The sequence below is a fragment of the Mytilus trossulus genome, chromosome 1, assembly GCF_036588685.1.
Source record: "Mytilus trossulus isolate FHL-02 chromosome 1, PNRI_Mtr1.1.1.hap1, whole genome shotgun sequence".
Lineage (NCBI taxonomy): Eukaryota > Metazoa > Mollusca > Bivalvia > Mytilida > Mytilidae > Mytilus > Mytilus trossulus.
The window spans coordinates 88,596,196-88,614,708 of NC_086373.1; the positions used below are offsets into that span (position 1 = coordinate 88,596,196).

An 18,513-nucleotide genomic window follows, 5' to 3' on the forward strand; every position below is an offset into this window, starting at 1 on the left:
GTCAACAATTTTTGGAATATGAATTCAGTATGGCAAGTTGCTACAACATCAGATCAACTCATGAAGCATTTTATCTTCTACTCAGTCCTTTGTCCTTCAAACCAAAGGTTATATTATATTGACATATGCTGTAAGCTCTCATCAGACAATAGAAACTGCTTCAGGTAGAAAACATCCACATAGAGATTCAGTGATGTTGTCATTGAAACCTGAGCAAGATATTGTATTCCTGCAAATATATCAGACATGATAACGGCAACATCAATAATAAATCATCCTAGACCATAAAATATTAATACAGCTTGAAAAGACATAAATATCGTCAAGGATTGTCTTTCTCAATTCCATATAAGAGAGATTGTCTTTCTATATCACATAAAATATTTACATTAAAAAAATAAATGTTTTGAAAATTTGTATGAACCTGTCATGCCTATGAAAATTGAAATTTAGTAATATAGTTGTGTTGTTAAAATTAAATTGTATTTTCTTTTTTTTCATTGGAGCACCAACTTTTCCTAATTTGACAGATCTATTTTATCTCTAAATGATTATTCTTCATACTCTGCTGAAGTGAGCACAAACATGTTAAAAATTTTAATTTGTTGTTGTATAATTGTCTTGCTTGGTTCATCCATAGAATTTGAAATTTCCAGTATCTATATTCATAAGGGGGATCAAATAATTAGATAAATAAATATACAACTAGGTTAGATAAATAAATATACAGCTAGGTTAGATGAATAAATATACAGCTAGGTTAGATAAATAAATATACAGCTAGGTTAGATAAATAAATATACAGCTAGGTTCGTATGGCTGTGCCAGATTTATTACTGGATAGCAATGCCCAATATGGAGACTTTCCTTTAGAAGATACATGATTTATTGGAACTGACATACAAGTGGGAGGCTTTCATTCTGTAAAACCTTTCAACCCACTACCTTCATTCATAAAATACAAATATGGCAGTCGATCATCAATAACTTTTTCCATGACAATTGTTTGAAGAGATTTATTAAAAAAACTCACTGTGGATATATAAATATATGAACATAAATACCTTATATATACATTAAAGCTTATAAAGGTTATTACACTTCAATAGAAGTAGATGTGTGGGTATAGGTCAATTCAGCCCCCTAATATAACAAAAAGACATATAGAGGTTGTATCTTCTACAATAGGTATTGTAAAAGAGGGACAAAAGATACCAAAGGGACAGTCAAACTCATAAATCTAAAACAAACTGACAACATCATGGCTAAAAATGAAAAAGACAAACAGACAAACAACAGTACACATGACACAACATAGAAAACTAAAGAACAAACAACACAAACCCCACCAAAAACTAGGGGTGATCTCAGGTGCTCCTGAGGGGTAAGCAGATCCTGCTCCACATGTGGCACCCGTCGTGTTACTTATGTGATAACAAATCAGGTAAATAGTCTAATTCGGTAGGTCACATTAATGAAAGGGAAGGGGATTGTAGTTACAACGTAGGGAACATATCCAATATCATTTGTGAAACGGTTATTCAATAAAGGTCAACCAACTCATGATGGCGTCCATAAAATTTACAAAGGGATGATTTCAACTTCACCATTTGAAACTCTTGGTTTAATAGCTTCCTTGTGAGCAGCAACCCTCTATCAAGAAAATCATGATAGGAAATGCAAGCACGGGAATATTGTATCAATTGGGAGATATATACCCTGTATGCAGGTGCTGCTGGAATGTTGCTACTTAGAAATGGAAAGTTCACATTTGGAAAGCTGAAATCATCTCTGTTGTCGTAAAGTTTTGTTTTCAACCAACCCTGATTGTCAATTTCTAGATGTAAGTCAAAATATGAGGCCGACTTAACTGTATCTGTAGTATCCCTTATCTTTAGTTTGATGGGATAGAGTTCCACATAGTCACCAATTTTTGAATTATTAGTGAAAGAACATCATCTATATAGCGAAAGGTTGAGTTAAAGGATATTGCTAACTTCTTACCTTTCTTCCTAAGAAGTTTCTGCATAAAGTCAGCCTTATAATTTATAAAGAAACAAGTCGGCAAGTAGAGGGGCACAGTTTGTTCCCATTGGAATGACGACAGTCTGTAAAAAAACCACATCCTCCGAATGTAACAAATATGTTGTCAATCAAGAAATCAAGCATCTTGATAATATCTTGTTTTAATCAGAGTGATCCTTTACAAAGTAGAATGTATCCCTCCCTAAGACAAGATACTTGTATCTACGTTGGCCATTCTTTTTTATGAAGCAAAGCAATACTAACTCTTTCAATTTATCTTTTAGTTTGGAAAGTGAAATACTTGTGTAAAGAGTAGAAAAGTCAAATGTTTTAATACTGTTACAAGATGAAAAAGAGTTAGATTGTATGTACTCTAAAAGATCTTTGGAATTTTTGTCTCGCCTTGACGGAGTCAAAAAGCGAGACATAGGTATGCTGTTTCCGGCGTCGGCGACGGCGACAGCATCAACAATGTATTAGTTTGTGATTAGCTCAGTTTTATGGGGAACCACTAGTGGTATGTCAATAATAATTGGTATGCAGATGTATTACCATTGCCACATCTCATTGCCATGGAGATTATTTGGCTCCGCCCCCTCAGGCATGGTCTATTGACTTTGAATGGTTTGCTTACTTTACATGTATTAGTTTGTGATTAGGTCAGTTTATGGAGATCCACTTGTGGTACGTCAATGATAATTGGTATGCAGATGTATTACCATTGCCACATCTCATTGCCATGGAGATTTTTTGACTCCGCCCCTTCAGTCATGGTCTATTGACTTTGAATGGTTTGCTTACTTTACATGTATTACTTTGTGATTTTTATACGACCGCAAAATTTGAAAAAAATTTCGTCGTATATTGCTATCACGTTGGCGTTGTCGTCTGCGTCGTCGTCGTCGTCCGAATACTTTTAGTTTTCGCACTCTAACTTTAGTAAAAGTGAATAGAAATCTATGAAATTTTAACACAAGGTTTATGACCACAAAAGGAAGGTTGGTATTGATTTTGAGAGTTTTGGTCCCAACATTTTAGGAATTAGGGGCCAAAAAGGGCCCAAATAAGCATTTTCTTGGTTTTCGCACTATTACTTTAGTTTAAGTTAATAGAAATCTATGAAATTTTGACACAAGGTTTATGACCACAAAAGAAAGGTTGGGAGTTTTGGTTTCAACATTTTAGGAATTAGGGGCCAAAAAAGGGCCCAAATAAGCATTATTCTTGGTTTTCACACAATAACTTTAGTTAAGGTAAATAGAAATCAATGAAATTTAAACACAATGTTTATGACCACAAAAAGAAGGTTGGTATTGATTTTGGGAGTTAAGGTCCCAACAGTTTAGGAATAAGGGGCCTAAAAGGGACCCAAATAAGCATTTTTCTTGGTTTTCGCACCATAACGTCAGTATAAGTAAATAGAAATCTATGAAATTTAAACACAAGGTTTATGACCATAAAAGGAAGGTTGGTATTGATTTTGGGAGTTTTGGTCCCAACAGTTTAGGAATAAGGGGCCCAAAGGGTCCAAAATTAAACTTTGTTTGATTTCATCAAAATTGAATAATCATGGTTCTTTGATATGCCGAATCTAACTGTGTATGTAGATTCTTAACTTTTGGTCCCGTTTTCTTATTGGTCTACATTAAGGTCCAAAGGGTCCAAAATAAATCTTAGTTTGATTTTGACAAAAAATGAATTGGTTGGGTTCTTTGATATGCTGAATCTAAAAATGTACTTAGATTCTTGATTTTTGGCCCAGTTTTCATGTTGGTCCAAATCGGGGTCCAAAATTAAAACTTTGTTTGATTTCATCAAAAATTGAATAAATGGGGTTCTTTGATATGCCAAATCTAACTGTGTATGTAGATTCTTCATTTTTGGTCATGTTTTCAAATTGGTCTACATTAAAGTCCAAATGGTCCAAAACTAAACTTAGTTTGATTATAAAAAATGAAATCTTGGGGTTCTTTGATATGCTGAATCCAAACATGTACTTAGATTTTTGATTATGGGCCCAGTTTTCAAGTTGGTCCAAATCAGGATCTAAAATTATTATATTAAGTATTGTACAATAGCAAGTCTTTTCAATTGCAAAGTATTGCACAATGGCAAGAAATATCTTATTGCACAATATTGTGAAATAGCAAATTTTTTTTTTAATTAGAGTTATCTTTCTTTGTCCAGAATAGTAAGCAAGAACTATCTAATTGCAAAATATTGTGCAATAGCAAGATTTTTTTTTAATTAGAGTTATCTTTCTTTGTCCAGAATCAACTTAAATCTTTGTTATATACAATATACAATGTATGTTCACTTTTTACTACCAACTGATAAATTAAAATAATCTTTACCATTCAGTGATAACAAGCATTTTTTTTACATCTTAATATTTTATGATGCATTTAAATGAGTAGTTATTGTTGCAAACTCCATTAGAAATTTTAATTGAGATTAGTTTTGGAATAAGGGAAAGGGGGATGTGATTAAAAAAATTGGGTTCAATTTTTCTCATTTGAAATTTCATAAATAAAAAAGAAAATTTCTTCAAACATTTTTTTGAGAGGATTAATATTCAACAGCATAGTGAATTGCTCTAAGAGAAAACAAAAATTTTAAGTTCATTAGAACACATTCATTCTGTGTGAGAAACCTATGCTGTGTCAACTATTTAATCACAATCCATATTTAGAGTTGAACCAGCTTGAATGTTGTGTCCATACTTGCCCCAACCGTTCAGGGTTCAACCTCGGCGGTCGTATAAAGCTACGCCCTGCGAAGCATCTGGTTATAATAAGTCAATGGTATGTGGTATGCAGTTGTATTAGCATTGACACATCTGATTTACATGGAGATTGTTTAACCATGTAACTCAGTCATGGTTCATTGACTTTGAATATTTGCATAACTTGTGTAAGATGTTAAGGTATTGCTATTTTGATTTCAACATTTTCATAATCAAAATTACAAAAAGGCAAGACATATCTCTGCGATAACAGTTTATTAAGTATACACATCTGATTCACACCACCTCTAGAATAGGCAGTTTCACAATAACTTTAAAGCCTGTCTTTGATTGCTGATAAAATAGATGTTAATAATTTAGAAAAAGGTTTCGTGGAGCACTTGGAAGACCCAGCAATATACTGTTGTTTGTAAGGACACTTATGTAGTTTATGTATCCAATACAGTGATGGAAGAATACAGTTTTTCATCTTTGGTTGAAATTCCAAAATATATAAATGTATACTATGGTAATTTCTAATCACTCAGAGTTTAGAAAAGTAGGGACTATACCCAACTTTTGAATTTAACCACCAAAAAAAACATGCATTTAGATGTAACACCTGTGAGTGTTCTTTGTTAACTAGGAAAATATACTGTATGTTCAGAAATTACTGTGTTCATTATTACAAATCACTGATTACAGGTTAGAATGCAAACATTTATAAATGTGATTGCAAAAAAATTTAAAGGGAAGGCATTTCAGAAATAATAAATGGAAGTTTCTATTACATGTATTGTAAACCATATACTGTCTCATGTTTCGCATTACGGTAATAAAAGCATTGCAATAGTTTTAAATGTACAGTAATCCTTATTCATTCTTCAGATTATGCACTGTGTTTTAGACTTAAGCAGGTTCTTTATGAGTCTGCTATAGACTAGCCTTTTATGAGTGTCTTGCATGTTCATCTAAACTAGTTTTTACAAATTTTATGTTTAATGGGTAGTCTTTTTGTTGTGTTAATTTTTAAATGTAGGAAAGGAAATATAAGATGAGATAAATTCATCAACTTTACCAAAAATAAATCATGAATACATTGACATCTTTTTTTACTGTCAAATAACGACAAAAGGTGTGCATACCAATAGTATATTAAAGGATTCTATGTATTATGTAAGTTATTCCAGGTTATAATTTAACAGTGTATAAATACAGACCATTTGATAGACTCTTTACATCGATATTGTTCTGTAATGCTGAAAGAACTCCATTAACATTTAGTAAATGTTTTAAATTACTTTTTAAGTATATTCAGATCTTTTTGTAAAATTTTATGTTTTTTTATGTTTCGGTGTACTGATTTTATGAGAGGGAAAGCCTTTTTGAATACTTTTTGATGGGGTATAAAGTTTATTTATTGTATATGATATGTAAATAATAATCAAGGCTGACAAGCTTTAGCTTTATTGAATATATTTTCTATGTAAATTTGTATATGTCTGCCTCCCATAGCTTTTATCTAATTATTTTATCATGTAACACTAGGTATACTAAAATAGGTTTCAAAATAAAAACAGTTATCAGGATATGGTTTTTTACAAATCTTTAAAGTAATCATATAATTGTATTAGCGATTTATAAATATGTCAAAAGACTTAAATGCCACAATACATTTCCATATTAGTGTTTAAAACAGACATTTAATAATTGAAATGGTATTGTTGTGTTTTTATTAAAGTTAGCACGGAACCATAATTTTCGAAGAAGACCATGAACATTACCAATAATTACAGCACTAATAAGACAAAACTTCTTTCTTATTTAGATAACATGCTATTCAGAAATAAGAGAATGACTCATCCCCAAAATTTGTTAGTAGAAACCCTGTGACCTCTAACATAGATCAGAATGATTGGTTCTTTGTCTGGTCAGAACTAAGTCTTTTAACAAAATCTGATGAGACATGTATGTTAAATTGGTTACTTATTCACATGGAAGATAGCTATTGCAAACAAATCAGTGACGAGAAGTCTCAGAGATTGAAAAAAAAAAAGAATATAGAAATTTCAATTAGACATTCCATTTTAGAAACTCTGTATCTTGAAAAAATGTTTCTATTGTGTCTTAACTATAGATGTTATAAAATTAGGAGATGTGGTATGATTGCCAATAAGACAACTATACACCAAAGGTTTAATAATGTGGATGAAGGCAATCGCAGGCAACCATCGACAATGGGAAAAACCAATACTGTATAGATGGCTATAAAAGGCCCTGACTTAAAACAATTCAATTGAAAAAACCAATAGTCAATTTTATGACAAAAAGTTTAAGAAAAACAGACATGAACCAACAATAGCAACTGAACTTCAGGCTCCTGACTTTGCACAGGCACTTATAGAATGTGTCAGGGTTAAACATGTTTAAAAGTGTCTTCCATCCCCTAACCTAGGTCAGTGGTGCAATGGCACAACACAAAACAGCAATAAACTACAACGGCTCAATTACAGACTCCTGTCTTCAGATAATTAGCTGATTAAAATATTTGAAGGCCCAACCCTCTACTAACATAGTAAATGGTGAAAGTACAGTACACCATAAGAATAGTTTTTCTGTTCTACAGGCTTTTTAACATGTTCAAATCACTTATAAAATGACCTTTTTTTTCATTTCAAAAAGTAAATTTCAAATACCAGTAGTTATATGCGTGACAATAATTTACTGTTTTTAAATGTAATATTATAATTCTTGCTATGTATATATAAAGATTCAGTGATCTTACACAAAAAGTACTGTAAGCTTAAAATTTTCTCATATTGATTGAAAAAGATACATTTACACAAAAAATATGCTTCAAATTTAAATGTCACACATAATTCCATTTTGAATTCAAGTCAGAATAAGTAAGGTTTACATATAGGTTTGTAATTATATGACTGAATGAACATAAGTACTTTTCATCACAAAAAAATAAATATGATTTACACACAAATCTGCACGCAAGAAGACGTTACTAAGCCATCAAAATCTAATAAGAAATTTAATATAACATATTTGGACATGTACTTTTTAACACAAACTGAATGAGTATTAAAAAATTCAGGTTTAATACAAACTAAATGTATATAAAAAAAATCAATTTTATGAATAACAATTTATTTATACTGTTGAAAAAGTCATCCAAAGCTATATCAGTGGTTTTTTTTTACTCTCACTTCAAATACCAGTCTGGCATTTCTGCCTTTAATTAAAGATTAAAAATTAAAATTAATTAAAGAAGCATGGAGGACCATTATGCAGGTTAGGGGAGGGTTGGGATCCCGCTAACATGTTTAACCCCGCCACATTATTAATGAATGTGCCTTTCCCAAGTCAGGAGCCTCAGTAATTCAGTGGTTGTCATTTGTTTTTGTGTCACATATTTGTTTTTCGTTCATTCTTTTATATAATTAAGACTAGTTAGTTTTCTTGTTTGAATTGTTTTACATTGTCATATAGAAGCCTTTTATAGCTGACTATGAAGTATGGGCTTTGCTCATTGTTAAAGACTGTGCAGTGACCTATAGTTGTTAGTGTCCGTGTCATTTTGGTCTCTTGTGGACAGTTGTCTCATTGGCAATCATACCACATCTTCTTTTTCATATTAGGGTTCAACTTCTGCACTCATGATTAAGTTAGGTCAAAATTGAATATATATGATATCCTCGAGTGTATCACTAGGAACTATTGAAGGAGATTAAAGCCACTGATCTATGTGTTTTAGTGTTTTAATTGTATCTTTATGATATTCTTTTTTCAAGTAAATACCTAGTGGGTAATAAAAAATAAGGTTTATATATAAAAATAAGATGTGGTTTGAATGCCAATAAGACAACTCTCTACTAAAGACCAAATGGCGTAGAAGTTTACAACTATAAGTCACTGTACAGTCTTCAACAATGAGCAAAACCATACCGCAAAGTTTTTATAAACGACCCTGAATGATGTTCTATTGGATCATGATTGTGATTAATAAATAGATATGTGCAGTTACTAGATATGTCAAAATACAACTACTACCCAGGTTCATGACATTAGACATTCACATGAAATATTTACCCTTATACCTTAATGAAATAAAGTTATGATAAATAACAAAAAATACCAAGTTCAATTAAAACAATAATATACTGTATCAATTGTAAGACTGCTCTTGTAACGGAAAGAAAGCTCTTAGACGAGCTGATATGAAAGCATTTTCTGCACTGTTATGGAAATACACCCTTTTTAAAAATCGTGGTTGTGGATGTGCCCCTGAAATATACACCACAATGACCACATGTATATCTAAAAATTCAAAGATACAATTGTCCTTTGAAGTGAAATGTTTACAAGCTGCATGTTTGATCAGATTTGTTCTCACTCAGTACCAAGATTGCATGCAGACTGTCATATCTCTAGAATCCAAAGCTAAATTTACCATTGGTATTTCAAGCAGGTGGATTTTTTTCTGATCACATTTAGATATATTTGATTATCTAGACAATTATCAGGTTTTTTCAATGCCAAACTGAATTAAGGTCTTGGAGACAAATTTTCTATAAATAACATAATTGGTAACAGTTATTTTATATGTAAAATGTGAATGAAATATGTACTGATGTGCTGCAGAATAAATGATATCTATGTGATGTAACATATGGGCAAAAGAAAAAAATATAGTAGGTTTAATTAAAGATAAGGAATCTCTCATCACAAAATAACTTAACTTCAAAAGATGGCTATAATAGGAAGATTGTAGCTACATTTAGTCCATCGGTAATGGTATGATCAACATCATACAGTCAGTAGAAGACACTATTTGAAATTAAAATCAATACCAAGTTGTGAACTAGCGCGTGTTAAATTTCAAGGAAAGAAATGATCTCTCTTCTGGAATAATGGAGTAAAAGTTTAGTGATCCTTCCTCTGGGGACTCTTCTTTTCATTTCTGATCATATTCATGTTTCATGTATAAAATTTTCCATACTGATGCAGTCAACGGTAATATATGTAGGAGGAAATGAATAATTAGATTGAGCTTGACATCTTCTGTGGGTGTGGGGAATATTTCTAACTTGTTGCAAGTAGTTTTCACAAATTTGAAATATAATTTATAATTTTATTAGGCAGTATGTCCATTTAAGTTTTATGAGTAAAGTAACCTTCCCTATTGTGCTGTGTATACTGTCAGATGAGATTCTATATATGATTTCTTGTTTTCCTGCCCTAATGCAGTGGTCTCTGTCCACACAGGCTTCTCCTGACCATTAAAAATTGGCCATCATGCATGATATAGCAGTTTCCAGAACAGGCATTAAACATCAACAAACGGTCAATCAGTTGAATGTTCTGCTTCAGCATTTCTGATTGTCCAAAGCTGTTATAGTTTTCCTATAAAACATCAAAGGAATGTAGTGTAAAAAAAGAAAAAAGAGTTTGATGATATATGATTTTTAGGCTTTTATCATGTTTGTTATCTGGATTGTTTTCATGAAACATGGTCACATCACTGATATGTGTAAATGTTAAAGTCTGATATGGTAAGGATATTAAAAAGTGTTTAAAAAAGATACAACACAATGATAACATTTTGTACCACTTTAATTGAAATGTAATAAGTCATCTTTCATTATCATTCTTCTTCCTGTTTTTCAGTGGTGCCTTCTCAGAAGTATTCTTAGTAGAAGATAAAACTCACGCTGGAACGTTACAAGCCGTCAAATGTATTGATAGGAAAGGTTTACTGGGCAAAGAAGACTCACTGGAGAATGAAATCAGAGTTCTACAGAGGTATTGTATAGATTCTTACAAGTAACATGTGCCAATATTGGTTGATTATTGTCAGCTTAATGTCCAAAGGCAAATATTTCATTTATTGTAAGGATTTTAAATAGTACAAAAGCAATTCTTGTCCAAAATATGGAGTTGGCTTGAACACTTACGGTCATCATAATCAGCTAGAAAGGACAGAAGAATAAGATAGGGACAGTAAAGCGGAAGGTTTACAATAAATGCCCTTAAAATCTAAGAAAATTCAAAACTGTTATATCAGTACCACATTTTTACTTAATTTTATATATGTCTTACTGACACAGCATTACATTAAATTAGTAGTGAGGTTTCAGGTTTTTGCACAAATAGAACATCATAATTAAATGTTTGCTTCCGAATTATCCAAAATGAATAAGTACAATTTTTGTATGTATCTTACAATGGCAGATTTGCTTGGTACCAGCATAGCAGCAAACATTATCTAAAAGTAGATAGCCAAGATAAATACATAAAAATGATATTACCAGAATTATTATTTTTATTTGTATTATAATAATTAAGGTGTGTGAAAGACTCTAGGGGACATTTGTCACTGGGCTTCCATCTTTGTGCTGACACTTATCTATTATAACAGTCTTTCAGATGATTCAGTCTACCATGGCAAATATAATTACTTTCTGTCCAACTGGTAATTGCTGTTTATTTCAATTTGCTGAATAAACAGAGACCCTGTTGATCCCAGTTTGTGATAACATTGAACAGAGAGCTTTCTGGAAGCTATTACAAAAGTGGCAATCTTACAAGGAGTAGTAGAATCAAGCATTCACATAGTACTTCAGTTGTGACACTAAACTTTCAGTCAATAACTGCAAACTCAAGGTGAAAAAGGAAGTAATCAAACCATTAAGATTATAATGATGCATCATGCTTTTAAAATGAGGTAGAAATTAGTTGAGTTGAACTTAAACTATGTTGTTCTAGAACATACTGTCCAACTTGTTTTCCAATCCTCAGAGCTGATTTGCAGACTTAAAATCCTATTTCACATAACTAAATCATCCTTTGAAAAACATATCAAAGATGTTTTTATTTTAAAAGGTCTCCGTGGAATAAAACATGAAGCCATTACTGATATTACAGATGGGAAAAAATAATAAATATGACCATATCCAGAAATCAACGCCACTTTGCTTATTTTGCCCATATTTCAAGAAAAACAAACTCACGAAAACCTCAAAATATTCACTAAATTCACGTTCTGATTGTTTTGATTTTGACCCCCTGACAACTTGACAGAAATATCAGAGTGATTATAAACAAGGACTCTGTGATGGCAACTTTTAATATCCGTGTTTTAAAGATTTTAAGGATATCAAGCCAGTCCAGTTCAAACTATTATCACATGGTACAATTCTCATTTACATATTATGAATATGAATTTGCAAAAGTACAATGTCCTACTTATTTCTGGCTATGCTTAATTTGACAAGGAAAATAGGTATTATGGTTCTTTCCATTGAGAGTTTTCCCTGATAGTCAATTTTAATACCCCAGCTCTGAAAAAAGGATGTGTTCCTGTTTAACATCTGTCCCTTCATTCTTCTGTCAATCTGTTCACATCACATCTTTGTCATTTTTTTTTCTTCAGAAATAACTCTGGGCCTCCTTAAATTTGGTATTAAGCTTCATTTGAGCATGCTATACTCAATGATGCTTTTCACTTTCATCTCTTATCCACTTTCTGTTTACTGAATACTCATATATTCCACTATTGACACATGTTACTCATTCAAAAATCATTGATAAGGATACTTACAATATTGGATTGGTAGAATAAGAGTTATCTCTCTTCTCAACAATATTAGAAAAAAATATTGTGGCATTTACCATTCTTTCTTGAACAAAGAAGCATTTACAGCATGAGGAAGTAGAATTGTACAATTTATGTCATAAAACATTCATTTGTTTCTAAAACAAATTGAGACATCTATTTCAATTTCATCACTTGAATTTCTGAAATTGGTTTTCACAATATGATCCAAAGACAATCTACTAGTTAATGAACAAAATAACAAATTGAGAAAGAATTTTGTTAAATTATAAATTCTCCATGTTTTGAAGTTGTTTTCCAAAAAACTGGTAAAATTTTTTTTTTTTTCCCTCAGAAAGCTTTGTTTATCAATCAATAAAGTTGATTATTTCTTGTAAATATCATTTCCATTTTAATTTGTTTGCTCTGACAAAATACTGATTCTGAATAGTTCCTATTCTTTTCGAATTTAACAATTCATATAACTACTGTATTATATTTACATCAACAGTATTATACTGTGGATTCATTTTTATTCGTTGGATACCAATTTTCGTGGGTTTCGTGGGTACAGGTTAACCACGAAATCAAATGTTCAACGAATTACAAATATCATGTAGGCTTTGTATACTTTGTATACAGAGATTGCTAAACCACGAAATCTAATATCCACGAAACTGCAAATTTTCTTCAATCCATGAAAATTGATACCCACGAAAATAAATAAATCCACAGTACATAGATAATAGGTTATATGTTTTATCATTTATATTTCATATTAGTATTGTGTCATCCCCTTGCCTTTAGGTATACTATGTCTTCTATCAGAGTTATCAATATAAAAAAGAAGATGTGGTATGATTGTCACTGTATGGCCTTCAACAATGAGCAAAGCCCATACCGCATTGTCAGCTATAAAAGGCCCCCATAAGACAATTTAAAACAATTCAAATGAGAAAACTAACGGCCTTATTTATGTACAAAAAATGAACAAAAAACAAATATGTAACACATAAACAAAAGACAACCACTGAATTTACAGGCTCAAGTATATATTTGAATCTCATTTGTCCTAAATGCATAAAAAATCAGGTATAGAAAAGAGTTTCATCAAGTTTCTAAAACAATATAAAGAATTCATATTTATCGGTAATCATTTGCCTTTTATGTCAATAGTCTTTATAAGATAGTCGTAGTTATGTCTTTGTTTTGCAGATATCAATGATTACCAAGATGTTATTTACAGATTTGTTTATTCACATTTCAGTGTAATTGATCATTGTCAATACCTCGTCTAAAACTTAAGATTTGATGTGACAAAATCGTTGATTTGTACAGACTTCACGAAAAGTACTGGCAGTGCTTGTCAAAAAAAGTATTGACACAGATCATTCTCCTTTTGCTTATTTTGCCTATAACGTGTATTGATTAAAATTTTCTTTGCAATAAATAAGTCTAACACAAATAAGTCAGTCTATATTAAGGAGAAAAATACAGACATAGGACAAATGTAGTCACTCTAAAATATGAACAAAAAATATAAAAAACATCTAATAAATAGTTTTACCAGAATATGTATGTTCCATCCATGCAGAAGATTTTTTGTAAACAAAAGAAATAATACACCAGTTTACAAACATCTGATTTATGGAAGTGTTTGTTGCTTTGTAAAATTAAAGCTATTTATACTATATATTGTTGGATAATGGTACAGCTTTTTTTTTTTTGGACTGTAAAATTAATTTCCAAGTAACTTTACCATTTTAGGTGATATATCTATTCTCATTTAAAATTTAATAGATGTAATTGTTCCTAAATGAGAAGAAACATGTTTCCTATATTATGGATAGAAATTCCATAAAAAAAATTAACTACCATGTGTTTAGTATCCCCATGGAGACTAACTGTGCTCCCTTTACTGCCTATTTATAAGTAATATCACAGTTAATGGAAAAACTTCATTAAGACCATTTAGATTATATATTTTTTTAGCAGTAAAGATTTATTTCTGCATCTTCTAATAATGGCAATAAAATTTATCAATCTAAGCATACTCTCAGGGGCGGATCCAGCCATTTAAAAAAGGGGGGGGGGGGGGGGTTCCAACTATATGCTCCCATTCAAATGCATTGATTGTCTAAAAACAAGGGTGGGGTTCCGACCCCCAGGACCCCCTGGATCCACCACTGACTCTCACTAAATCAAACATAAACAGTGATACAGTGTTCTTTTTATCATACTTCTGCAACTCACACTGCAAAAAAATATGGTAATGATCTTCTTTCTCTCCGTCGGAAACATATCAATACTCAAAGACTGTTTTATATAAAGCTTTCATACTTGGTAGGATAATTTGTCATCTTATACTACTGACCTCAAAATTTGTCAGTTTGATTTGACAACTTTCTTAAGAGTTTAAGCCTTTGAATATTTTAGCATTCCTCTCAAACTATTCAAAATGTGGCAAAACTTAAAACGAAATATTTCAGTTGAACTAAGCAATTCAAAGATTGATTTGTTATGGGAGATTTTCAAATTCTGGGTAAATTAATTTTTGTAGGGTTTTCCTGAAACATATGTTATGACTTTTTCAATGGAATGACCTTTTCAACAAATATTATGAAATAAGGAAACAAGTTCTTTTGCTGACTCAACTCTGTATTCCATAGTGCATAGAATTGGATTGAAGTTTGATATTTCAATGATTTGACATTCACATTTTTACTTAATTTTATATTAATCTCCTCTACCCATGTCATGAAATCTTCCATGATATATGAGTTTTATCATCAAATGTAAAAATAAAATGGCCTTTACCTCCCTATTGGATCTAATATATCATTCACATTACTTTATGATTGGGTAGAGTTGTATTTAATTTATTAGTCCCGTAAACGGAAGGATGTTTGTTTGCCTTGGAAACCATTACTTCATGTGATATTTATTGAACAGGATGTGATCAAAACTTGATTTATCTGTAAACGAAATCTGAATTTAAAAAATTCATATAAAAAACTAATACTTTAAAAATACCAATTTGCTTCTCAATTGATGCATATATTTATGAATGATTGCCAAAATGATGAAAGATTTTTCCATAGTAGTCCAAAGAATAAGATAGTGAACAGATTTAGGACACTTTTAATCAGAGGAATATATCATTCCAAGCCACTCCAAAAGATGGGTGTATACTTGTTGACCTGTCAACTCCTTGTCTACAATACATTTCTGTTGCATTTTTAACTCAGTAGCTACAGGTAATAGGATTTCAATATATGGCTTCCAGCCTCATCTGATTATGTCATACACTTTGCCATGTCAGTCCTTCAATGTGTACTTCCTTTTGTGGAAAATTTGTATCTTTAAAAATGATTTTCAGTGTTTGACATAACTTTCAAACATAGCTAATTAATATATGGCAACTTCCTTTATCTGGTTATGCCATGCCATTGTTACAAATCATAGCTTATCAATATATGGCAACTACCTTCATCTGGTTATGCCATGCCATCACAACAATTCATAGCTGATTAATATATGGCAACAACCTTCATCTGGTTATGCCATGCCATCACAAAAAATCACAGCTTATCAATATATGGCAACTGCCTTCATCTGGTTATGCCATGTCATCACTACAAATCATAGCTTATCAATATATATTAACTACCTTCATCTGGTTATGCCATGCCATCACTACAAATCATAGCTTATCAATATATGGCAACTACCTTCATCTGGTTATGCCATGCCATCACTACAAATCATAGCTTATCAAAATATGACAACTACCTTCATCTGGTTATGCCATGCCATCACTACAACTCATAGCTTATCAATATATGGCAACTGCCTTTATCTGGTTATACCATGTCATCACTACAAATCATAGCTTATCATTATATGGCAAAGTTCTGCCTTCTTCTGGTTATGCCATGCCATCACAACAAATCATAGCTTATCAACAAATGGCAACTGCCTTCATCTGGTTATGCCATTTCATCACTACAAATCATAGCTTATCAACATATGGCAACTACCTTCATCTGGTTATGCCATGCCATCACTACAAATCATAGCTTATCAATATATGGCAACTACCTTCATCTGGTTATGCCATGCCATCACTACAAATCATAGCTTATCAAAATATGACAACTACCTTCATCTGGTTATGCCATGCCATCACTACAACTCATAGCTTATCAATATATGGCAACTGCCTTTATCTGGTTATACCATGTCATCACTACAAATCATAGCTTATCATTATATGGCAAAGTTCTGCCTTCTTCTGGTTATGCCATGCCATCACAACAAATCATAGCTTATCAACAAATGGCAACTGCCTTCATCTGGTTATGCCATTTCATCACTACAAATCATAGCTTATCAACATATGGCAACTACCTTCATCTGGTTATGCCATGCCATCACTACAAATCATACCTTATCAATATATGGCAACTACCTTCATCTGGTTATGCCATATCATCACTACAAATCATAGCTTATCAATATATGGCAACTGCCTTCATCTGGTTATGCCATTCCATCACTACAAATCATAGCTCATTAATATATGGCAACTGCCTTCATCTGGTTATGCCATGCCATCACAACAAATCATAGCTTATCAATATATGGCAACTACCTTCATCTGGTTATGCCATGCCATCACTACAAATCATAGCTTATTAATATATGGCAACTGCCTTCATCTGGTTATGCCATGCCATCACTACAAATCATAGCTTATCAATATATGGCAACTACCGTCATCTGGTTATGCCATGCCATCACTACAAATCATAGCTTATCAATATATGGCAACTACCTTCATCTGGTTATGCCATGCCATCACTACAAATCATAGCTTATCAATATATGGCAACTACCTTCATCTGGTTATGCCATGCCATCACTACAAATCATAGCTTATCAAAATATGACATCTACCTTCATCTGGTTATGCCATGCCATCACTACAAATCATAGTTATCAATATATGGCAACTGCCTTCATCTGGTTGGTTATGCCATTCCATGTAACATTTTTCAATTGTTTTGATGTTCGACTTCCTCATTGTCAAAAAGCCCCAAAAGGAAATTATCAAAGGAAATAAAGAGATTAGTGTCCATAATTCTATTTACATGTTCCAATACAAAAAGAATAATAACCATTTGGTGATGTAATGAAAAGAAAATTGGATCAAGAAAATCTTAAATATGAAGATCTTTAGCAACATTAAAGATATTAGTGAAAGTAACAGGGCCGAAAATTTATACACAACTTGTTCCACACATTTCAAGAGCATTTTATAAAACTGCATTTGATTAGGATTTCATTTGAATTCACCAATCAAACAACTTAAAAAGACTTGTAAATAATTGCTTCTTGTAATTGTGTTTTGCTAAAAACTTAAAACTTGCATCCAGATTAAAAATTCATTTTCTCTTTGTGAAACAATGTTTTGTTTCAATTTCAAGCACAAACTAGTGTTTGATTAGATTGTTTTTTCCTTGGGTTGAACAAATAAATTGATTGAAAATTCTCAAGGCCAGAGTAAAAGGAATGGGAAAACTAAAAATTAGATTATAATACATAACAGTTGACAATCAAGTGGAAATTCTCTTTTTTCTTTCATTTTCCATTAAGACAGAATTCTCATATTAAATGTTGGCTTCATTCCTGATCTTCAAAAGAAATTTGAAAATGTGTTAAGTTTAATATTCATTATATATTAATTTACACTGACTGGTTAAAACAGAACTAATGACAGTCATTGTTTGGTACTTTCTCAGTTTTTAGATGATTGTTAGAAATTATGGTACTTCTTTATAAGAAAATTAGATATGCTCTCTGCTGCTTGTGAAAAAGATGTAGTTAATAATAAAAAAATATGCAATATGCACCCAATATTAAAATAAGGAGTAGGAATGCAGTTTTCCTGCCACAGGTCAGTTGTTCTCTTCTCCAAAATCTGTTTCCTCCCATCAGTTAAAATTGACTGCCAGAATATTACCAATAGTACTGAAAGTGGCATTAAAACACCAGCAATCAATCAGTCAATCAACAAAGGACAAAACCCATACCATATGATAAGCTATATAGGCTCCTCCATGGCAAAATGTCAAACAATTCAAAAGAGAAAAAC

The 18,513-nt window shown here is 31.7% G+C and overlaps 1 protein-coding gene across 1 annotated transcript in view; it reads left to right on the top strand.

The window, feature by feature from the left end:
• LOC134688709 (calcium/calmodulin-dependent protein kinase type 1-like) overlaps nt 1-18,513 on the top strand; it is a 66,168-nt gene that overhangs the window by 13,943 nt on the left and 33,712 nt on the right. Inside the window, exon 2 of the mRNA XM_063549449.1 lies at nt 10,430-10,564. Within this exon, the coding sequence (XP_063405519.1) occupies nt 10,430-10,564 (135 nt within the window). The remainder of the gene's footprint in view (nt 1-10,429; nt 10,565-18,513) is intronic.